Here is a 24300-nt window from a genome sequence, read left to right on the forward strand (position 1 = left end):
CATGAAAGGCGTAACTGCAGTGTACTAGTTTGTGATTATGTGGATACACTGTGCTTCTGCCTGGAAGATGGTCTCATCTGGTTGGTTAGCATGTTGCATAGCAATGGCATGAGGGAACTCATTCAACATTCGCTGCTGGAAGGCCTCCAGCCTTTCGTAGTCATGTCCTCGGCAAACAAATTCCTTATTCTGAGCAGAATAAGAAAAAAAAACCCAAGAGCAAGTTATGTGAAAATAGTTGGGTTTCATTAGACAGATCCAAACACACGCTCTTAAATATAGACTTTCCAGGCAATTTTTACATCATTTAAATAAGGAAAAAATAAGAAACAAAAGTCAAGAATGAAAATAAGAACTCTAGAAAGAATAGGTTACTTAGAAGAAGGAAATTTTACCATATAAAGTATGTTTTATTCAAAAGTCTGGAGAAATCAAACAATTATACTTAAAGCTTTAATAAAAATCCAAAGGGAGAAATGGTTCTTATTGGATTAAAGAATGTAACTAACATAACATTTGGATTATATAAAATATGTAACAAAAATATAATGCAACAGACAGTTAAGACAATGAAATGGGCTGCAAGTCCTTTCCATGAGGAACTAGGAAACTTTGCTTTGAAGTTATACAATCCTGAAGAAAAACAATGCGTAAGAAAATGGTAGAATGCATTTGATTTGCCTTATCCTCTAAATGCTTATCAATTATCAGCCTGGCAAATTAAAATTATCCAGTTTTTGCAATATGAAGTAAAATAATACTCCTGGCCCCAACATAATTTCTTTTACCTGCACCATTACTTTCCCAAGATTGCACAACATGAATACAGATACAACACACATCCTACATTAAACATGAGAAGCCTGGATTTGGAGTAGCCATTGGAACTAGTCACAGACCATGGCGATGCTGAGGGCTTCCTGTAGCTGTGGACAGCACTTTTGGGTTTCATTCTGCTTGCACACACATTTGAAATATGGAAATGCCTTAACTATTTTTCTAAAAACACTGTTAAATTAATTTCCTTTTAAAATCTGTATTAGAAAATTCTAAAAAGTCGTTACTAATGTGTTCCTCTTGAAGCAGGTTTAGATAGAAACAGTTGTTGTCCTTATAGTATCTTGACAACAGAGACAGGGAGCACTCAATTCTGAGACCCCAGACTTTCATGGGAATTGCTCCAAGAAATCAACTGCAATAGTGTTACTGTACAACTACAAATTAAAATGTGAAAGCTTTAATCTGAAGCTTTATTCTTTATTCCTTCTATAGCAAGCACAGCCAGACTTACAAACTGCTTTGCCGTAAAAAAATTAAATCAAATGTACTAAGTTTTGAGGTGTTCCTTGCTGGTGCTGCAAGCATAGATCTGTGCTATGTACATTTAACTTGGAAAATTATCCTGGTTTTGGATGGGATAGAGTTAATTTCCTTTCTAGTAGCTGGTATAGTGCTGTGTTTTGGATTTAGGATCAGAAGAATGCTGATAACACACTGATGTTTTCAGTTGTTGCTAAGCAGTGTTTAGACTAAGTCAAGGATTTTTCAGCTTCTGATGCCCAGCCAGCAAGAAGGCTGGAGGGGCACAAGAAGTTGGGAGGGGACACAGCCAGGACAGCTGACCCCAACTGGCCAGAGGGGTATTCCATACCATGTGATGTCATGCCCAGTATATAAACTGGGGGGAGCTGGCCGGGGGGGATCGCTGCTCGGGAACTAACCAGGCATCAGTTGGTGAGTGGTGAGCAATTGCATTGTGCATCACTTGTTTTGTATATTCCAATCCTTCTATTACTGTCATTTTATTATTATTATTATCATTATTAGTTTCGTCCTTTCTGTTCTATGAAACTTTTCTTATCTCAACTCATGAGTTTTACCTCCCCCCCCCCCCCCCCCAAGTCTCTCCCCCATCCCACTGGGGGGGGGAGGGGGGGGGTGGAGTGAGTGAGCAGCTGCATGGTGCTTAGTTGTGGGCTGGGGTTAAACCATGACATAAATGTATAAATACTTCCCAGGCAGATGCATAAGCAGTGAGAGACCTACAGGTCTGAAAGTATTGCACTATTGTGCAACTTTTTCCAGTACTTTTACTTCATCAGTTGCCATTTAGTAATCTAAACATTAAATTCTTTCTAATTAACATTTTCAAATTGGTTTATACAGATGATATATTCACATAATATCAAAAACTATGTGCATCGCTTTTAAAGGGGAGAGTTTCATGCTATATTTACCATTTGGAATTTGTCAGTTTCCCCACCACAAAGGCAAAATAAAATCAGGCTTTTTAGGCCTCCACCATACAGGGGACATCCCTTTGTCACTTATTTGAATTATCATAGGAAGAGGAGCTTGGATTACAATTGCAGCAGCTCCATGAATAAGATGGGTTCTGTTCTCTTCCCAAGGTGATAGTCAATGCAGCTAAACCACTGCAGACTGTGGAAGAGGAGAACATTTTCAAGGGCACTTCAGTAACTTCATAATCCAAGATTAATGGTCAACAGTAACTTTATGTATCTTGTCAGCTTTCGTACATTGATAATCAATGAAACTCAGCACGTTGAATTTCTAAGTCATTTTAAAAAAAAAAGGAACTTAGGAATGTAATTACTTAAATGCTAAATTACTGATTGTCCCACTGCCAAGCAATACCTCTTCTGACAGCCGCCTTCTGAGCAGCCACCAGCAGAAACAGAACAGGACAAAGGGAACAAACTACCATGAAAAGATGATGTTGGTCTGTGGAATAGTATAGGTGCATGGTTTCCAACATAAACATGAATATTAAGTTTATGTGGGACTCTGGAAGCCTAGCGTTTGTCTTTCCATTAGACAGGACCTTTTCTTAACCCTGAAAACATGAGGATATTTTATTCATTATCACAAAGAATTCCCTGTTTCTCATAGGATAAGAACTTATATATGGTACGATCAAATTCTCACATAGAGAAAGTGATTATGAATGACAGCATGAATTCCAGAATTACTCCATTCTGTTTATTTTCAATTCACTTACTCTCAAGAAGAATGGGAACTTTTTCCCATAGAATCCAACTCTGAAAAATTCTGGCTCCAAACGCTGTTGATCCATAATTTTATCATACAAAGATGCTTCCATCATCTGGGTGAGATTGATAAGAAATGCAATTATTCTTTTTTGAAAACATATTGTCTTTCAGCACATAAACATAGTGTCTTTCAGCACACTGCTCTGGAGTACTGGAATTGCAGTGCATCTCTGAGCAACAATAAGGACATCCAGAAGCCTCTGAATGCATCAGATTAAATAATTATACTTCTTAATGACCTGAAAGTTTCCAAGAATTAAAAAAAAATTGCTTTTAAATATGAAGTACCTATATTAAAGGGGTAAAATATTAGATTAATGACAACATGCATAGATCTTTAATGAAAAAAGGAAGTAATAGAAACACAGTTTGAAACATATGACCCAGTAATCTGCTAATCATCCAAACACATGGCAGTAGTGTGGTTAGTTTAGTCAGCAAATTCCTATTTCCATATTCAAGAGTTGTGTCCAAATCATACCAGATTCCAACGATTTAAGCATCAAATGTGAGTTCCTTTAAAAATCTCACAATAGCAATTAACATAATTTTTGATCGATACATCCTGCTTTTATTTCATTCAAAACACTGACACAAAGTGATCTTACTGTCAAAGTCCCCTTTTTCTGATGATATTTCAGCAAAGCATTCTCTGCTCTTAAGTTTTTAATACTGTGAAAAGAACCCCAGTATTAGCCCTGTTTTAGGTAATGCAGACAGCTATTTAATGTGTCTATATCAACAGCTGCCTAGTTATATTGCTATGAGAAATCCCCACACCTCCATTTTTGGATTAACATAGGTAAGACATATAGTAGAAGGATATTTCCCAATTCAAGCACAAAACACATTAAGTACAATTAATTAAACATGCATAAACTAATTATTTTATTCACATGATGATAGTCAGTTTGTTTTTGTTTATAGGATTTTGCCATTGGGATATCTAAATATATATTGAATAAGCAGATCACAGGGAGTACTGCCACATAGCTGTGTGTTGAGAATTTTGCATAATGCTGTTAAGCAGCTCTGGATTAAGTATACTTCAGTAAGTCCTAGCAGCAAGCATCCTACACGTACAGAAAATTTAAAAAGGAAGCTGTAATATAAATTGAATCCATCAGAACCAGACAAGAAAAGAGAAGACTGAATAATCTTTAAAATACAGTATCAGAAAGAATGAAGAAAGAAACAATGCTTAGAGTTCTAAGAAAAATGAGAGAGAAAACAGGAAGACTGTTCCAGGAAAGGTTCATTTTGGCTACATGATATTAAACAGACCATATTTTTAAGCAGTAAATAAAAAAAAATTGCAAAGGTGTACGTTGCTTGTTGCAAGCTGTTTGCTCTCAATTACAACTGCAAAGATATGCTGCTGCTCCTAGTGAAGGACTGCATAGAGCACATTCCCTGGATAAACCATAGGAAACCAATGAAAGTGAATTTGTGATATAATTTTTCTACATAAGCATGCACACAAAAGCGGTGCTGTACAGGTACAAACATTGCAAGATCATTTATTTTCCCATTTTTCTTCAAAAAGCTTACACTCCTTTTTTATAATCTCTATTGTAGAAAAAACCCACAAGCAAAAAAATGAAGTTTGCAAACCAAACCTAAGGACCATTCCGTGGCAAATTTAATTTTCTAAGTAATATTTTATAACCCAAACTAAAAAGCTTTTTGATCTCTGATTGATAAAAAGTACTAATGTACATTACCCTCATCTTGCTGAGGTTTCTGTAGTCATAGTAGCTCTCATACTGTTCTGCAATTTTCCTGCATAAGATAATGCCATTTTCCCAACACTGCAAGCAAGTAAAAGATGTTGAGTAATTTCAAAGCAACTGTTTGACAATTTGTGATTTATTAGTGGTCTGTTCTTTCTATACTAAGTCATATTTCCAGTAGCTGAAAATACTTGAACATATTGTCCACTAGACATACTGATAGCTGCTGAGTAATACTGATGAACTGTTTGAAGGATGGAAAATATATTTAGAGACTTATTTAATAAATGATTCTTACAGGACTATCACTGCACAAGATATAAGTCATTGCAAGAGCGATAGACATTCCTTTTGATACTACATACGAGATTGGTTCAACACAGTATGATTTTTACATTTTAAAATTGTATTCTTAATATATCCTCCCTAATTTTTGTAATTGAAAAATATTTTGTTGCACCATACAAGTTAAACTCTATAAGCTGATTACAAAATTTTTTGAAAAAAATGATGATCAACATCAGTTTGATTACATTTGCTAGGCTTACATGGGTATTGCATTAGCTACACAAAATTGCAATGAATTGCTTGTTTATCAGCAAGACAAATCATCACACAAAATGTCTATAAAATTTTAGACTACAGGATAATTAGTCTCGCTTAATTCAGAATAAGCATTCTCAGTGATGACAATGAACTGTGATCCCCCAAACCCATTCCTTTTCAGAGATTTTGCAATTACTATTCTAAAAGATACAACATGATTTAGAAGGTGTAAACATAGTCCTAGTAGACCAGAACCCTGAATTTTTTCCTCACTTGGTCACTAAGTGAATTTCATCAGCTTTATATGGCTCATTTTCATCACCTTTAAAATGGGGAGAACTTATACTATCTTTTATAGAGTGCTTTGACAGTTACAAAGTGAACTGCTACACAAATGCAAATTATTCTCACAGGGAAGTGTGGGATTTCTAGGATATAAATGCAGGATTAGAAGAAACCGACTGTGTCACTAACTGCTTAATCAGGCAATGACAAACACTTCCCATCTATACGAGAAAAGACCTCAACCCTGGAAGTCACGTCCTAAAATGAATAAACTATCCTTTCCAGATCCACTGAGTAAAATAGGACCGTTTTACCTTTCCCCTATCAAAGTTTTGAATGATGGTCAGATGGAGACACTCTTTACGTTGCCACTCTGTTTGCATGGGGTAGTTGAGAAATTCTCTCAGTGGCCGATCAGACCACTCCAACAGCTCATCGTACAGCAGAAGCGTGTAGGCAGCCTCTACAAAACAAATTATAGCATGGTACTTACGAACACCAAACAAAACCAGCCAAACAAAGACAGAAGTGTGAACGCTCCTGATGAGATGCACCTTTTTAATGGGTAACTGATTTATTTCAAGTATAAGACAGATGGTAGTGCTCGTTTTAGACAGAGTTACTATCTACAGCTATAATAAATTCAGCTTACAATTTTCACACACTATTTATCGTGGAGTCACTGGAAAAGTTTTCCTGGAGTCTGAAAATACAAAGGAGACAGAGAAATTAAGAAACAATTTCCTGCTTAGCCCTAGTCTTCCCTACTGCTTAGGAGAAACTCTCAATGGCTCTGTTGTCTGAACAAGGGAACAAGGACCAGAGGATGAGGAACATCAGTAAAGAAAGAGGAAAGACGACAGATAAGACTGTGGACACAGTCCAAAAGAGATCAGGGCTGGGAGGGAAATGGAGAGGCAGATGTGTGCTTAATAGACTCCATTCTTTCCATAATAGAAATAAATCCCTCATAGCTGGGCCTTAACACTCTACCATATCAAATAACTTAGAAGTACACACACAATATATATTTTTTATTTTTTAATTTTATTTTTATTTTAGGTTTGGAAGGAATCAAACCTATTGTTGCTTTCTTGTCAGAGACCTGTGTAGTAATCTTTAGATCATGGTTAGTAGAAATTACCTGGGAGTATCAAAATTACTATTATCATTTTTACTTTGATTTAAAGAATTCCTCAGAAATGGTACACTAAAACTAATATTAAACAAACCTCTCTATTGCCAAGTCAGACGTTGACCAATTATGAAACACCAGAATTACTACTGGTTATGACAATTCAATTTTGCTAACTGTGCATATGCATTATTGTTGTTTTCCAAATTAGTGTTCCCAGTCTATTTTTCCACTCACAGGACCACTTTGCACAAGTGAGTCAGTAATAAGATGGGCCACATTCTGGAGACATACTGCATTGGAGAAAGAAGTTGCTTACTGGACTTATTTTATTGCAGGTTTTATAGGTTGTACATAAGGCAAAAAATAACTATAAAGTACTGAAGTACTTTTTTTGCTAAGGTAAGGTTGCCTTAGACAACCATATCCTACCTCTGCATCTGCCATATGAGTTCCCATAAGAGAGGTGACTTAAACCAAACCATACAGAGTCTTTTCTAACAGTAGTGTTCCTCTTATGCATCCAGCTCAAGAATCCATGGATGAAAAACCATCACTGCAGCAGATGTTTGTGGGAGAGTGTGCTTTGAATCCCAGTGTTGTAAAATGCTAAGCATGGTGCAAAATGCTGCTGCTGCACTGCAATACATATGTGCAAGGGAGATGGCTGAAGTTGCACAGACAATCTTAATTCTGGCATCACACAGCTTGCAGGCTGCTTGACTGGTAACATCCTTTGTCATAGTTTCAAGCTACAGTTTGGCACTCAAAATGTGCAGCACATTTATATACCAATTTAAAAAAATCTATGAAGTTGATAACAACAAATCATTCAAAATCATAAGGAAGCAGAAGATAGCAGAGCATAAATACATGTCAGGATAGCTCACTATGACCCTTCTTTTCTAACTTGGCATCCCAGTCCTTCATTTTAACAGATTCTTGCCTGCCATACCAATATTTTTTTTAAAGTTATCATAAATGTACATAGAATGTTTCTCAAATAAGAATGGCCATACTGGACAACAGGTCTGAAGGGTCCCTCTACTCAGCATCCTATGTCTGGCAGTGGCCAGGATAACAAATAACATATTGGTACCTTTGGGAGAGGTCTGTAACTATTGGCTGTGCACCAAAACAGTAAGGAGAGATAAACAGGGTTGACTCACGATGTGGAAAATTCAATTTATACAGGAAAGATTCAAAAAACTAAACATTTCTAAGATGGATAGATACAAAGACAATCTCGTTACACTTCTCAGGTGACTGAGGGGACACAAGAGGAATCAGTGCACTTATGTGCTTCAGCCTCAAGAGAGTTATATTTATAGCTATAACTGACTGCTGGGTAAAGAAAGATTTGAAGCTACGTTTTATATTAAAAAGGACTTTATTTTTTTACAGATGATTATTAGAGACAGTCCTGTAAATCATACTATGAAAGGAGAGAAAAATTATTTTAAGGGCAAGCTGGCTTCATCCCTAGAATGAAACTATGCAGTTAGCAAACTAACAGTGCAACATGTAGGAATGCTGCCAAAGTAGCAAACTTCTTTTCCTACTCCCATGTACTTTAGATCAGCTGATTTACAGAAGGTCTGTGTGTTGTCACTGATTGATAAGGCAAGGCAATGGACTACATAAGTCTGTTTTCTAGTGGAAAGACTGTGTATATCCCAATGCCAGGGTGTGAGACAATCCTTCCTTAAGGCTCTCATGGCGGGGGAGGGGGGGGCACGAAAATTATCGGTCATGGAAACTACCATGGCAAAGAATGCAAAAATCACATGTGTTAATAATAAATACACAGGAAATACAACAAAGTCCTGGAAATAAATTTTGAGCAAAATACTGTTTAAAATAAGAACAGATGGCAAAACAATTTAAAAAATTAGGTTCCTATCACTGCTGAAGGTTAACTGGACGCATATTAGCAGCCAATGTGTAAAGGGAACTCAACATTCCTTAAAGAGTTACTAAGACCCGTTATGTAAAATCAGGAAATTAATAGTTTGGCATAAAAGCCAGCTGTGGCAAATATACTGCTTGATAAATGAAACTCACTTGTGACTCACTACTGCCAGGTCACATGAGGAATTTAAAATCTCTCCTTAATATATCCTGCTATCTGGTCTACACTTTAAACCCATGAACTGCAAAGGGACTGTGGAAACTCCAAGCAAAGGATCTTTCCTATGGATAGCAGAAATGGATAAGGAAATTTGCTGGGGCAGCAGGTACCTGTAGCCTGTTCACTAGTGACCCCCAGACAACTAATCCGCATTTAAGAAAGAAAAAATTCTGGACAGATTCTGAACACACGCAGTTGCAATTGCAAACACTGGGGAAAAGATGGAGGTATATTATAAGGTCATTTAAATATTTTGGCAACCGAAGATTGTTTAATTCAGAGATACTGATTTTATCTTCTCCAGCAATTATTAATGGCATGTAGTTACCCAAATGAAGTGCACTTTATGTTGTATAAACAACCACCATGCACATTATGTTCTTATTTCCTCATTTAAAAGACAATGGCCAGCTGTGGCACTAAATTCGCATTGAGAAATCCCGAACAATAGTACTGCAAATGTGGTATGTGAAGATTCAGAAAGACATCAGCAAAGTGCTATACTTGTCATAGGTTTTAGGGACTCTGTTTTATCATTAGTAAGTGATATGGGTCTTCCTTTCTTTTCTTTTTTTAACCTAAAAGTTAGATTCTGAAATACAGCTGTGTAGAAACACCACACTAAATAGCTAACCAAAAAAGTATATAGGCTCAGATACTACCAAATGGACTCACAAAAATTTCCTCTAAACTTATTCCTCTTGGGTGAAGAATGACTGTATCACACATTTATTGCTAGTGCATATCAATAGTAGTCATTTACAATCAGCATGCCACAGCAAGTAGTAGAGTTGTGGGGCTGAAAAAAAGCCATATTTTGAGAAAGACATTAACTGGGCACGGAAACTCAGCTGTTGCGTGAGTTGGTACGATCTGCACTGAGGATACAGCTTACAGGTTTGCAAAAGACTCCAAATCATGGACCAGTCCTAAACATCTTTTTCTAGTTTGTACTCAATTACCTGTGAAGTTTTGTGCTTTCAGATGTAGGTCATACAGCTTATGAATATAGCGAATATACATCTCTTCCTTGTTCAGTTCAGTCTTGTAAAAATTCTGCAATAAAATTGAATTTTGTAATGAAATGTAGAAGTGGATAAACATGATAGTGGTTACAAACGAAAGACTTCAAACATAGTGCTCTAGAAATACATGCATATATTTGAAAGTTTCACATGTACAAACTCATTACATGGAACTGCAGTAATACAGTACGAAATAGTAAACAGAATAGTAAATTTTCAGGAGACAAGTCAGCATTCTCCTGAATTTTTTTTTTTAAATTCTCATAGAACATACCAGAAAAAAACGGATAGAACTGAAATCTGATGGTTCTTTCTTTATAAATATAATCCATCCATAAAAGGCACCCATATATCCTTACTTAGGCCATTTAACATCTTGCTGAAAGCTTTATGTTGATTTTAAAATATTGACAGCACTCTGACTTTTGTATTCATATTTTAACAAAATATTTACTGCCTGGTATGTCTACTCTTCCTTCTGTCATAGCAAAATGCCAGAAAGACTTCAGTAGCTTTACGAAGATCTATTCGTTATTGTAAACAGCATAATCCTGAATGAAAAACGTGATTTCTTCAGCCCTAACTGATGCATAAATTTGGCATTGCAGGATTGAAATATACAAAGTTGCACTCTAAAGTGATATCCAGGACAAAATTTCTATAAGTGGCTAAAGATTTCTGGATGTCTAACTGCTATTTGTTGTTACATGGATAAAATATGGAATACAACATCAAAACTCTTCGTTCAAAACATTTGTTACTTATTTGCAAGCCCTAAAATAAAGTATGAAAAAGTTACAGGGAGAGGAGCACAACCCTACAGCACTGTTCACAACTATTGCCATAGTCACTATGGACATGCAGCTAGAGGCCCCCTGCTAGCCATACTTAACGTTCAGGATAATCTGCTTTGGTTAATAAAAATTTATAGGATAGAAGAATCTAGCACTGGTCCTCATTAGCTATCAACAATTTCTGTTCTATTATTCAAATCACTATTTTAAACTCTAAGCACGTGGCCCAAATTTTTCCCCTATTTTACAGTATCCTTATTCTGTGCCACTGTTTCCTAAATTGAGTTGTTATCAAAGAGAAAGGTGGGAGGAACATTATGAAAAGATCAAAATACAAACTTTATAGAGAAAGTATTTTTTTAACTGACTTGAGAAAATTACTACTTAGATAGCTCTGTAATGACAGGCCCCTTTAGGCCACCATCTGCCTTTATAATCCAAAGACTTCTCTTTTCCTCCCACAAGGTGTAGATCAAAAACAGATGCTTCTCTTTAGAAGAGAAAATGAAAAAAATACCTGTTTGTATGTTCATATTTACCTGTCTGAAAAAAAGCATAAGCTACAACACAGAATTGTGAGCAATAAAGCATAAAGATAAGACAAAATATGGCACTGAACTGCAGAAGTACTAGACTTCTCGGCTCTTACCCCTGAGCACTAAAGACTCCAGTACGTGTCACAAGGCTAAACTATACAAATCAATTGGTTCTTCTCTGAAGCTGAGCTCTGACAGTGCCCAGTTGGTCTGTAAGGCAGACCACAGCAAGACAACCCAGTCACAGCTCAGGAAATATATCGTGCTAATAAAGGCGTCATGTGGTTTTTCAACAAACTATCTCAAGACACGAAATATAACAGATGCAATCTTCAAAAGGGGACGTGATGTAAAAAGTAGACTTCCTTAATTAATAAAGACTTTTTTCCCCCGAGAAAAAACAGCTTGAAAACAACATTCAAACAGGCAATGTGGACATGTTCTACTTAAATGGCATGATGTCATATGCCAGCATAGAGCATCACAGGAAAATGTCCTCTTTCTACAAAGAAGATATAATTTTAAATTAATAGGACCTGAAATATCAGTTAAATATCAAACCCCAATGAGGACCAGAGAGATGCCCGAGAAAAACTCCTCAGTGAGTTACCAAAAGTTATTCAATGTACTTTCAAAGCTTTTGTACAGCTCTGTGAAGACAGAGTTCTTTCATCAGAAATTCAACTTTCATACTGGAGTTAGGTGATTCTTATGCATAAGGAACTAACTCCATTAGACACCTCTTAAACCAGCTTTTCCAAACAAGCATTACTAACGTGAAACCTACTGCAGATGATCCAGAGGGTGGGGAAAGTAGGAAAAAAGTTCCTACCTTCTCCTTTCATCTAAGTTATTGCTGCTGGTGCATACCCCTTCTGCTTATTTCATGATGTGGCATAATTCCAGTTAATTTGATAACTTGGTTAACTTGGACAATTCTACTTTCTGGAAGAACAGCATATACCTCAGTGGCAAAACAACATAAAAATTCTCTTCATGCCAACTGGTCCTCCTATCTTTGGAAGTGAGAATACCTTCAAAGTAGTGGAGAAAAATGAAATATGGCTTCCTCCTCTGGACTTCAAATAATTTTAATATTCATCTGATTACTCACTGCAAGAAACATCTTTTGAGATGACAACCAGTTCATCCACCATACAGGCAAGCAAATGCCTTAAAATTTGTGTGCTACAGCTGTAACTGAAATTTCCTTTTCAAAATTTAGCATTTGTTGTTTCTCTGGTGTGCAAATAGTACTAAAATTTGTCTGAAAATTATTAGCATATGAAATCCGCCTTAGCCTGTAGAAGTTCTTGAAAATCCCATTAAAAAGTATTATGGTGTTTTGGGGTTTTTAAATATTTGGATTTTCTTTTTGTGCAAATCTTGGATTATTTGCTAATGATAGTTTAAAAACTCCTTAGTGATAGGATGAAAATAATCCAGGTGCTTTACAGAATTCAGATCATGCCAGATATTCTGACATAAAGCCAGCTGCTCTACAGCTATATAGTAAACACCATCCCTATTTAGAGAGCACTATTTTCCTACTGAAGAATCCTTTATTCTCTTATGTGTAACTGCTACTTAGAAGTGATACCAAATTGTTTCACTGACGTCAAAAATGCAGAATTACAAGTCAGCTTATTCTGTTTTTTTCCCTGGCTAAAAATACAGCTTTCCAAAACATTCACCATGAAAATGGAAACTTTCCAAGGTTAATGGAAGTCAACAAACTTGTCAGTAGAAACTGGCCTAGAACCAAAATGCTTCTTGTAAACAAAAATGAAAGCTTTTTCATAGTATAAATTTGCACTGTGGGTTTGTTGTAATGATGATAACATGACAAGAGGATGTCTTGAGCAGCATTTCTGGCTCTTCTGTTGGGAAGAGAATAGATAGCCTGCAGTCTTCAGAAGATATCCCATATTATATGTCATAAGAACCAACTTGCATCAGTTATTGGGGAAGAAAGGAAACAGGAGAAATCAAGTAAGTTTTGTTGTGTTTGGGGAAGGAGGAAAGTCTTGTTTGTTTCTATGAACTCAGAGACCAATTAAACTTGGAAAATACTTTGGTCAAGTTTATCCAGTAGGAAGAGACTGAAAATGAATAAAGCAGTATTAGAGACCTCTCAGAGCCCAACTATGAAATGCCAAGGAAGACTAGCTCCCCACTGTATCAATTTCAACCTGAAAAAAAAATAAAATAAAAAAGTCAGTGATCCTAAGTGCAGTATTTTTCTGTCAACTTCCACTCAAACTGCATCAAGAAGCAAGGTACCTCCTATTCAAATGTGTGACTGTATACTAGAAAACACTCAACTGAAGCCAAAAAGGGAAAGAAAAAGTATTATACAAACCAAAAGGCTAACAGTGCAGCCAATCTTTTTGCCATCCACTTCTCCCATTTTCATGCAGTCCCTAAAACAGAAAGTAATGACAGTCAAAAGGAATGACATTTATCCTCTAACAGTGAAGCACACCTCAGAAAACAGACATATTTGGCTCGGCGAGTGGACTGAAACGATACAACCCAAAGGCATTTGGGTGAACAGCTGACCCGGGTGAGTAAGGGATTTCATGACTCCTTTTCTAGGACACTGAATACCTCAATCGTCAAGAAAGTCAATGTTTTTTTTTCTGGCTCTGTCGTCAATTTGCTAGGTGTCTGCTGGAGATTATTTGCTTTCCTCATACCTTGTGCTCAAATCATGCCAGCAGAAGCCAGCATGGCTGCCAGAAGAGGCAGTCCCGCTCCCCTCCTGCTCTCAGGCACTCATTCCCAGTCCTGCACTGCTGCCTGCATAAACCTCAGGAAGAGATACAGGTTAGGCAGCATCTTTTGCTGGGTTAGTTTTAGCCCCTGTCAGTCAGATCACCACAGTGCAGCAAGAACGCTTGTGTTGGCACAAGGAAGAGAGTGATGTGAATGAGGGAATGAGCAGGGATGAGTTTGCTTCCTTTAGAGACTGTACATCTAAAGTGGTCATGGAATTACAGCATTAGTTCCTCCTCTGGAAAAACAGAATGACACTGATCTCCTCTGTAAGATGCTCCAAGATCCACCAAATTTTCCTCAGTAGCACTTTTGTAATTAGTATCATCTATTGTTTGGGGAAACAACGGATCTGACCCCCAAGACAAAAGTTAAAATGGAACCATGCAGATTTGATTATCACACAGGGAAAAACAGTCAGTATAACCATGCTGGAGTTAATAAAAAAAAAAAAAAAAAAAAAGAATAGACATCACCATGCAGTCACTAAAAGAAATTTAATGTAACATTAAAATATTCTTGCATACATGAGCTAAACAATTGTCCCAAATACTCTTATAACTACCAGTACGCATAATTGTTTTGAAAAATTGAGAGCCTTGGAGGTTGTGGTCCAACTGATCCCTGAAGAGGAATAGCACTGCCAGGCTTCTAGAAATTAAGAGTTCAGCCTCTGTGTTGACAAAATTGCCTTCCTTTCAAACTATCAGTGACGACAGCAAGTGGAATACCAGGTCTCACCATGTGTCCCTATGGAATCAGGGAAAAAACCTAAAACTTAAGTTCTAGAAAGTGCTACAATTGATGGCAATAAGGAGGACTAAGCTGAAATCTGAAGTTTCTACATGGGCTTCAAAACTGACTGAGAAAATCCCTTTCAGTCTCCCACTCCTGAAAGGGAGTATACATCTCTCATTTCTCTCTCCTTCGTTCATGTGGTACATTCAGATGTGAGCTCCTCGCCCAGAGATTGTATCTTTGTACACATACTTACTATGCCGGGCTGACACTACAACTAAGCATGATTGACATAGTGATAAGAATTTTACATATGCTGTAAAACAACTGTCAGGTGATTAGTATTGAGCTCAGTGTCTTCAGACAGACTTGAGTCACTAACCTACTGCCAAAAGTTCTTATATGCCTTGAGAGGAAACTCCTGCACGCCACTGGATTTTCATACCATGGGGAGGCTACTTGGTTGGTTTTCAGCCTGTTGACTAAGCAGCTGCTGTCAGAGATCCTGAGCACGTACAGTTGATGTGTCCGTGTGCAGTCGCCATTTGTGCAAGATCACCATATTTGCCTCCTAATATTTCAAAGATGACAACCCTACTTACAAATTGTGATAATTGCTCACCTGTAGTCCAGTAACCTCTCCATGAGGCGAGTCACAGTGGCGATTAATGAAACACCACTTTCCCTCCATGTTTCCCGCTCAATTTTCTTCAGTAGACTGAAAAAAAAAAAAAAAAAGCCAGAACAATTTCACCGTTTATTTTTAACTGTCACTATGACAACCACTCTGCTTTTACCAGTACCTTAATACCTTAGCAACATCTTTGATAGTTAGATTTTCTTTTACAAACACCCTCCCAAGAAGCAAATTTGCAAACAATGTCTTACCTAGGATAAGGACCAAAAAGTGGAATTCTAGTCCAGGAAGCATTGACAAAACAAATGATTTTTATATTAGCTGCATCAGGTTAAAATATATCAAATACCTAATTTTCAGAATATATGAATACCCCAAAGACTTAACAGAACTCTTACATAAAATTTATGTATTAATTTCATGCTGATACATCAGAAAATGGGGAGTTTAAAGATGTACCTAGAAAAGAATATTTATCAGCTCAATGCACCTTCTCAATGGGACCTCAACTTTTTTAACAAAGATTTTTCCTCCTCTCTAATATTTCAGTACACATGAAATTTAAGAATGGGGAAGGGATTTTAATAAGATGATTCCCCCTCTTCACTTAATATTTCCTCCTAAGAACATACTATCATGCACATGTAAAATTCCATTAGCTTAAATTGTCATAAGATTCTTTAGTAAAAACTGTTGTGTTGAGTTCTTACACTAATGTAAATGCAGATTACACATTGAAGTGAAAAGACTTCAAAATGGTGTTGTAAGTGGAGCTGTCAATAAAATTATACTTAATTTTCTTTCTGTTACAGGCCTCTGATTTTCACTGCTTATCAAATATTAATCATTTGGGCATGAATTTCCCACCTTTCCTCTCTGAGAATGCACAAGGAAATATTTACTTACAGACCTCTGTTACTTTTAGGCTTTGGTGCAGGACCTCAGAGGGATGACATGTTCATGGAGATATTTTAGCAGTCTCCAAGAAAATGCACTCAGGTATGGTTTACTTAGAAGTCTCTGAGAAATGCCACATCCATATACTTAAGAGCTTTTTAGAGAATTGTTAATAGCATCTCCGAACCTTCTGTCTGCAGTGGGCAAGCTGTCAGCTCCACTGACCTTCATCTATACTGAGCATGTTCAGTCCCATAAAACTCCTACGTCCAAATTTCACCAAACATATAACGGCGCCCAATAACTCCTACGTGCCAACTGCACTAGCTATACACTCCAGCTCCGTTCAGCTCCTTACATACAGGGGGATGTCACAGATGCAATTCTCCAAACTAATTCGACCTCAATGAAGCTGTGCTCTGCTGGAAGCAAGGAGGAAACATTGATCTTTATTCTGCACCCTTATATCGCTCTTAGACTCACTACTTCTCTTTAGGAGGCAATCAGATGTCTTCCCCTCACATTCAGAGACTGGCTACCTGTCATTGCTAGCAGAGACAGATGCCAAGGCCATCCGTAACCAGAAGAGGCTGAAGTACTAATCTGGCATCTCTGCTTTCCATACAGAATACACAGGCTAACTTAATGTGCTTTTAAACTCCTTATGTTCCTTTCAATACAAGTTTTTGTGTCTAACAAGAAATAGGAGTAGAGCCTGTTACATTATTAAGCACTGATTACTGCACTGATTTTTCCTTTCTACTGCGTTTCAACCCTGTGCTAAACAGGAACACTTCAGCCTAAATTCATCAAAATAATTACCTATAGTTCCTGTAGGAAAACAGCAGAAGTCTGACTTCTCTTTTAAAACAGATGGTTTTCATCTGCATTTGACTTATGCATGTTCTTTATAAATGTATTGGCATATTCATTATAAATATACAATTTCTACAAATGGGTTGTGTAGATTTATTCAAAGTACTTATTCAAACTGACATCAATGTCGTCAGTTGAACAATTCTATGACTTGCCTTCTGATGCATGCCTCCCCCTCTCCACCATACATCTTTCACCACAATGCACAGAACACACACTCAGAATCAAAGAGCTACTCAAATATATCCCTCAGCTTCCTCATGGCTATATCAAGATAGAATTAAATTCCTGTTACTTACAGGTCACAAAACATAGCCAAGATGCTATGTTCTACAAAGCCCACTAAGGGGGAAGGACCAACACAGAGAAACAATGAAAATGCTTCTGCCTATCCATGCTACTACAGCCTAACATCTGGGCTCACCTGAACAATTGTGGTCTGGTTTTGGGTTTAGTTGGGTTTTTTTTGTTTGTTTGTTTGTTTTATCTTGGGTTCCCAAGAATAAGAGAGTGGAGTGGGGACCCAGAGGATCAGAGCTCTCCAGGAACAAACATCAGGCTTAGAAGCATGTTCGGGCTAGCTCAGTCATGTAGTAAATGGATTTTATATGCCTAAGCCACAGAGTTATTCAGACCACTAACTCACAGGCATCTGATCCTAGAGGTGCCGTAAAACATCTGGATGTCTATTTTGGAGTACAAAGTCCTCCAGGTACCTCACTATAGCCAGAGGTTCCCTCATCTAGTCAGCTGGGTCAAAGTCAAACTTTGCTGCAAAAGTTCAGAGATGAGTGAGGAGCTACCCAAACACCACAAAAATATTCAGAAGGGCTCCGAAAGACTCAGTCCAGACAGAGTCTAATGGACCGGGCAGTGCTGGATTCAGTCATGCAGCTGGGGGAAGAAATTAAGAAGACTGAAGATAGCATGGGAAAGGTAGCAGTCATCACTTCTTATATAATACCTTCATGGCTAGAGAAATCACCCACAAACTGGCAGAGCTTGGTATTAAATGCCTGCTCAGCTTGAAAGTCAGCTCCAGTTTCTTCAAAGAGAAGCCTCGTTGTCAGGCACCCAGTGGAGCTCACCAGCCCAGGTTTTGTGCTTCGATAACGTGGCCACCTAACCTCCAAACCTGAAATGACTTGTGTTAGGCCAAACTGGAATACAGCTACAGAAGTAATAAACTGGCAGCATCCATCGGATTCAGAACAAAAGAGCTACTTAAGTATATCCCTTGGCTTCCAAGGATTTTGTTCTAACCACCAACTGTTTAATAAAGTGAAACTGTTCTTTGCCCTGTGCTAATTAACTCAGGAATTCAACTGCAGTGTTACAGTGTAAATGTAGATCAGGACACCTTTCATACCATGATTACACTGGGTAGCAATTACAACATCTAGTTTCTCATGATAGCAAAATGTTCACTACTCCACGCTTTGCAGCTCTTCAAATGACTTCAGGAGCTAATCACTGAGTGGTCACATTCAAGTCCCTAGAAAGACATTGATTCAAAACAAACAGCAGTCATCTTCTCCCTACTTTCACTATGTCTTTTCATTTGATAAAGATAATTCCATTATAAGCAGTAAATTCTAAGCACGTATTTTAGATATGTCCAGAAATGCTTATACTTTGTCCTTGAAAATAGATGTTCAGAGGAAAGATGCAGTGATTGTCTCTGGAAAAAAAAGCAGTTAACGTCAGAACTGAGAGACTCAAATTCATTTTCTGATTCCGACAAAATAAATAAAAAGCATGACAAAACCTGAAAGTGTCACACCCACTGCAGTTACTAGACTATATCCAAAGTAGGTGTGTGCATCCCCTTGGCTCACAACTATACCTATCAAAACTAACCATACCAAATCTTCAGAAAGATCAGGTAATTTTCTAGCATTTGCTTTCATTAAAGACTACAAAACTGCTGCTTGCTGCAAAACTATATCACTGTTTCACAGTTCTTGGGGACATACCACATCTCTGTCACTTCAGCCTAAACAAGTCTGCTTTCTTGCACTGTCTAAAGACACTTTAATATTGCTTAGTTTAAATTACCTATGGACAAAATAAAAAAAAGAAATCTCAGGCTAACTGCCCCCATCCCCTGCATTCAGCTACCTAAACTGTCCATCTGATTTTAATAATTTTCCTTCACGTACCCTAGAACACTCTATCATCCTCCATTTTAGATTAGTATCTTCTGCAAGCTCTCCTCTTGAGAGGTGTTAATGTATGGAGCCAAATCAAACTCAGATAAAAAACTAATGATAAAAACTATTTTTTCATAAGCTGGAAGTGAACTTGAGCAGTTACTCTGAAATTTCCCAAAGCGTTTAAACTTCTGTTACACCAGAACAGAAACAACAAGTACACTGATGCTGTGAGACATTTTGCAATTTAAATTACTATGACTATCTCTTCAGCATTTAGATTTATAAAAGGCTCTCACCATTTTTCACTGTATCTTGTTTAACACCCCCCAGCTAAACCTAACTTAAAATGGTAAAAAAAATTAGGAACTATATTTCATACCAATATGCTTTCTTGTAGAATTTTAAGTTATTTCAGTGACAGATATCCTGATGTATTTTGCACAAGAATGCATTTAGACTTCATATTATAATTAGAGCTTTTCCCTTAATGACTTAATTTTGAAGAATACTGTATTACTAAAATATTGAAATCATCTTCCCTTTATTATCTTTATTCATATTGTGAAAAATTTCATGAATAATTACAAGAAAGTTCTGCTTTAGCATACTGTACTGTTGTTTGCCATTATTCACCCATTTCCATAATATTCTGCCTAATCTCTCTACCCACTTTTGCTTTTGTAAATGATAAATATTTAGGAACTCTATTTTTTTTCAACTCAATACATTACAGATTATTATATGTTTGCTATTCACAGACACTGAGATCTGAATGTTGTTGTTTCAGCAAAGACAACAGAGCTAAAACTAATACATAAAGAAGAAGGAATGGTTAAGCAGCCATATAAACAGAAAAAGATCATGTGTTTAATAGTACTGAAGAATACACAGCTTGGAATCCTAAAGAGGAACAATACATCTACTAAACACACCAGAAATAAGTGAAATCTTCCACTTAGGTGAAACTGAGTTCTGAGGAACAACAGAGACAGAGTTCAGTTAATTATTTTGTACCTGTACTCTGTGACAATCATTTATTTCGGTCAGTGGGATAACTTACAGGCAATCTTAGGGACTTCAGCATTATTATTAACTTTTCCTATTAGATTGCAGTGATATGTCATTTATTAAAATATACTACAAGCTTAACAAGTAATTTATAAAAGAAAATAAAAAGAAATATTGTTATCAGAATAAATAAAATTGTTTACATCAATCAAGAAATCAACAAGTGACATTATACAGACGAGTACAAGTTTCTGGCAATAGAAAATTACTTATTAAACAGCTTTTTGTTGACTTCTCATGCCTTGTTTTCAAAACACTCCATTTGAGCTCTACCTGCACCCTATGCAATTATAAAGCATTTCTTGCTATTCTGATTTTAAAATTAGTAGGTAAAGAGAATGTTCTGTGTTACAACAGATTTAGCCTTTCCCAATTCTGGCTGTATGCAAGAAGTACAGCCAGACTTTATAGATGCCATACAACACCATAAAATGTTTTATTCCTCAGATTTTCAGGGGAAAAAAAAAAAAAAAAAAAAAGGAAGAAAACCCCCGAGATTTACAACTGTTTTAAGCACTACTTCTCTACAACGACATTAGCATCTGATACAACCAACTGAACTCAAGGAATTAGCATAAGATAAACATATTACTCACATACTGTTGAAGAGCTCTCGGTATGTTTCATCACCTTTACCTTCCGACATTAGGCTGTCCAGTTTGTCAATCAGTTTTGCTTCCACCTGCAACATATAAGTGTGGTGTAAACAGCTTCTTTTTCCTTTAATGAGATTAGAGAAAAATTAAGGGAAGATTTGTTTTATGTAAGGGACTTTGCTAAATGCACATCTTAGAATTATTGGTCAATCATGTAAATCTGATGATAAGTCACTTCATCTTTTTGAAGCTGTTATCATTCCCAAGGTTTGTGGGGTTTTCTTTTTTTGGTGGGTTTTTTTTTTTTTTTTTTTTTTGAGGGCGGGAGCTAATTTAAATTGAGCAACGTGACTTTAAAACTACAGGCTGAGTAGCATTTGCTGCTGCTAAGGCAGCTATCTATTTATGGAGTCAGACAAAAAGCACACAGCCCAAATAAATTGCCTGAATTCTCACTGCAGGGCTGTAAGCACAAGCCATTTTCTTAGACTTCAGTAGAAACACAATCTTTTCTGACCTGCACCCCACTCATTTATAAATTAATTTTTATAAATGTCTGTACTGTCCAGAACACCTGGGGGCTCAGACTTACTTTCCCAACCTTTCTTAACTGCCAGTGCATTTGGCTAGAAATCCAATTTGCTGGATTTACGTATTAGCTATCAAAGAAACTTACAGAACATATCTGGTGGCTAATGACTCCTCCAATGCCTATTTTAAAGTGTACTGATTATAAAAAATACAGAGGTGAGGCTACACTGTGTGTTAATATTTCAAACCTCCTTTTCAGCAGTAATATATTAGCAACCACAAATCTAGGGGAGAAACCAAGCTGTGGTCAAGGTATTTTATTAGAGAATAAATCTATTACTATTTACATATAAACCCAAGCTGAAAACACAGAGAAGCAGAACAAGTGGATTTTTTCCTTCTCACTCCTTGTTAACATCTCTATGGTGACTTTTAACAACCAGCTTATATATTGTTAGTGAAAAGCTACCTACTTACATCACGTGCACTCCTCTGTTCTCAATAGCTTGGTTTGTGTTTCAGATACAACTCCCACCCTAAGCATTATGATTGCCTGGGAGTAATTCAAATACTCCTGCTTTCCGCCATTTGAAGCAGCATGAAGGAAGGCACTGAGAAATGGTTTGAGGCAGTCTGAAAGAACCGAGTGGGAGCTGCGGGAGCAGATGGCACACTTGGTTGTTCCTTCCTAGCCCATTAAGGTGTTTGAGCAGCAAGAATACGTGGATCCTTACAGAAGAACATTCCTCAGAAGGACCATCTGATCTTTCTTCATACTAACCAGAAGGGAAGCTAGTTGAATCCTATCTAACCAGTAGTCTGTACTGCTGTAAAGCAGAGATGAAAAACCACCACAACAAATCAGCCTTGTTGAAGACAACTCAAGTTTTGTTCTGCACTTCGGTGGGCCATGAATTTTATCCCTCATCTTACATTGCTAACATGGTAGTGTTAACTGGAGAATCTTACTACCCCTGCAGAAAGTAAAAAGGGAAAACCTTGGTAATCCACCTCCAACAGGTATAGCGTTGTAGCTACGTTCTCCACCCTGAACCACCAATGGCTGGGACCAGCAATCTCTGAAATGCTTAAATTTCGGTCCTGTTCTATAAACAGCTTTGTACACAGTACCTGTTTGAAGTTGCCACTTCGCCTTTGCTCCCAGTCCATCATGTCATGGAAAATGGGAATCATTACATTCCTCAGGTCTGGCTGAGGGATCAAGGTCACTTCCAGGAAGGGGCCAATCAATGCTGGAATAAAGTGAAGCTTGTGTTCCCCTAAAATGAAAATGAACATGAACTTGAATGTGAATTGGGTGTCCTGTGAGCTATTAAGCAATCCAAATACTATCTGCAGAATTAAAAAATAGCACTCTAAATGTCTATAGATTTTTTTCATCTCATGTCCATCACAGCATGGGCTATTTCTTAAGCCCCAAAAGTGAAAAGTTGCAGACAATATAAGAATATAAGGCCAACATAATTTATCAGATTTTATTATGCAATACTGAGTTCAGAAGTGACAGTGGGTTATCTGTATCCCAAGTTAGTCTTCCAGAAGGAGAACAAAGAAAGGCAAAGCACTCTCTAGGCATTTTACTAATTTTTCACAAGAACGTTTTGGTTTCTAAGCTCTACATTCTTGTATTTACAAAAGTGTTAACTGTCTGATATTCTGTGCTCATCAAATAGAGGTAAGTACTTTGATTTTTACCTATGCGAGTACAGAAATGGAAGTACATGTTTTGACTGCAAAAAAGGGAAGATGTGACTCAGCTGTTCTCAAAACAATTGGCTTTAAAACCAATGCTAAAACATCTTCCATTAACTCACCATATTCTACTTCACATAAAACTAAGTTCTTGTCAGGAAAGATAGAAATGGCATACAGTAAAGACTGACCATTCAGTTTCAGTTTTCCATGAGTAAGACTTCTGATATTTTCAGAAAGGGGGATTATGAATCATGATGCACTGACTTTCCAAGCTGAGAATTAATTTCTGTCCAGCCTACCTCTGGATACTCCAGTGGGCAGTCACCCCTGCTTGCTGCTCTGTGTTTGTGCAAAGGAAAACCAGAATTTCCTTTGCTGGAAACATCCTGGGATGCATATCCATATGAAAACAGGTTACTGTACAAGGATCAAGGCTTATGATGACTTTCACTGCTAAAAGAACTGTAAAATGCTGACTAGCATAACACCAATTATTTGAAATATCCTGATTACAGTATTTAATTGGACACATTACCAGATGAACTCCATATTGTCCCCCACAAAACTCACCCCTATTGAAAGGCATCATGATTCCCTCCTTGCCTACGTACTGGGTTTCCATTCAGCAGAAAACAACACGAGTGGGGAGATGATGCACACTAGGGTTTTTTCCTAGCATGCGGGAAGGAGATGGGACCCAGGAGTGGATCTTTGGTATACCAGTTTAGAAATACCCATCATGTATCCAAATAATATAGAGGGATGCCTTAGAGTGAGTAAGCAATACTAAATACTGTAAATAAGTAAAATATGCTACACAACAAATGTTAACAAAATATTAATAAGCAAATATTTCTTATTTCGAACATTTCTCTTTCTAGTACAGGCTGATCAGAAAGACCAGTTTTTTACAACTACATATCTTGCTGGGGAAAAGATTTATAGAATTGAGATGACAGTATCTCAGTAACCACCGATGGTCTTCAAATCTTTAATGAGCCCTTTAATGAAGTGAACTATTGAATAATTTAAATATAAAGATGACAAA

The 24300-nt window shown here is 37.1% G+C and overlaps 1 protein-coding gene across 2 annotated transcripts in view; it reads right to left on the reverse strand.

Annotated features, from left to right (window-relative positions):
* DOCK4 (dedicator of cytokinesis 4) overlaps nucleotides 1-24300 on the reverse strand; it is a 255398-nt gene that overhangs the window by 24964 nt on the left and 206134 nt on the right. The window contains exons 31-40 of one of the 2 annotated variants that reach the window (XM_052789666.1): nucleotides 22668-22816; nucleotides 21006-21091; nucleotides 15664-15690; nucleotides 15398-15493; nucleotides 13622-13682; nucleotides 9867-9960; nucleotides 5953-6101; nucleotides 4799-4885; nucleotides 3023-3127; nucleotides 48-189 (exon numbers count right to left, since the gene is read on the reverse strand). In XM_052789666.1, the coding sequence (XP_052645626.1) occupies nucleotides 48-189; nucleotides 3023-3127; nucleotides 4799-4885; nucleotides 5953-6101; nucleotides 9867-9960; nucleotides 13622-13682; nucleotides 15398-15493; nucleotides 15664-15690; nucleotides 21006-21091; nucleotides 22668-22816 (996 nt within the window). The remainder of the gene's footprint in view (nucleotides 1-47; nucleotides 190-3022; nucleotides 3128-4798; nucleotides 4886-5952; nucleotides 6102-9866; nucleotides 9961-13621; nucleotides 13683-15397; nucleotides 15494-15663; nucleotides 15691-21005; nucleotides 21092-22667; nucleotides 22817-24300) is intronic. The other variant, XM_052789665.1, reaches the window with a different exon arrangement.

The sequence above is a fragment of the Harpia harpyja genome, chromosome 6, assembly GCF_026419915.1.
Source record: "Harpia harpyja isolate bHarHar1 chromosome 6, bHarHar1 primary haplotype, whole genome shotgun sequence".
Taxonomy (NCBI): domain Eukaryota; kingdom Metazoa; phylum Chordata; class Aves; order Accipitriformes; family Accipitridae; genus Harpia; species Harpia harpyja.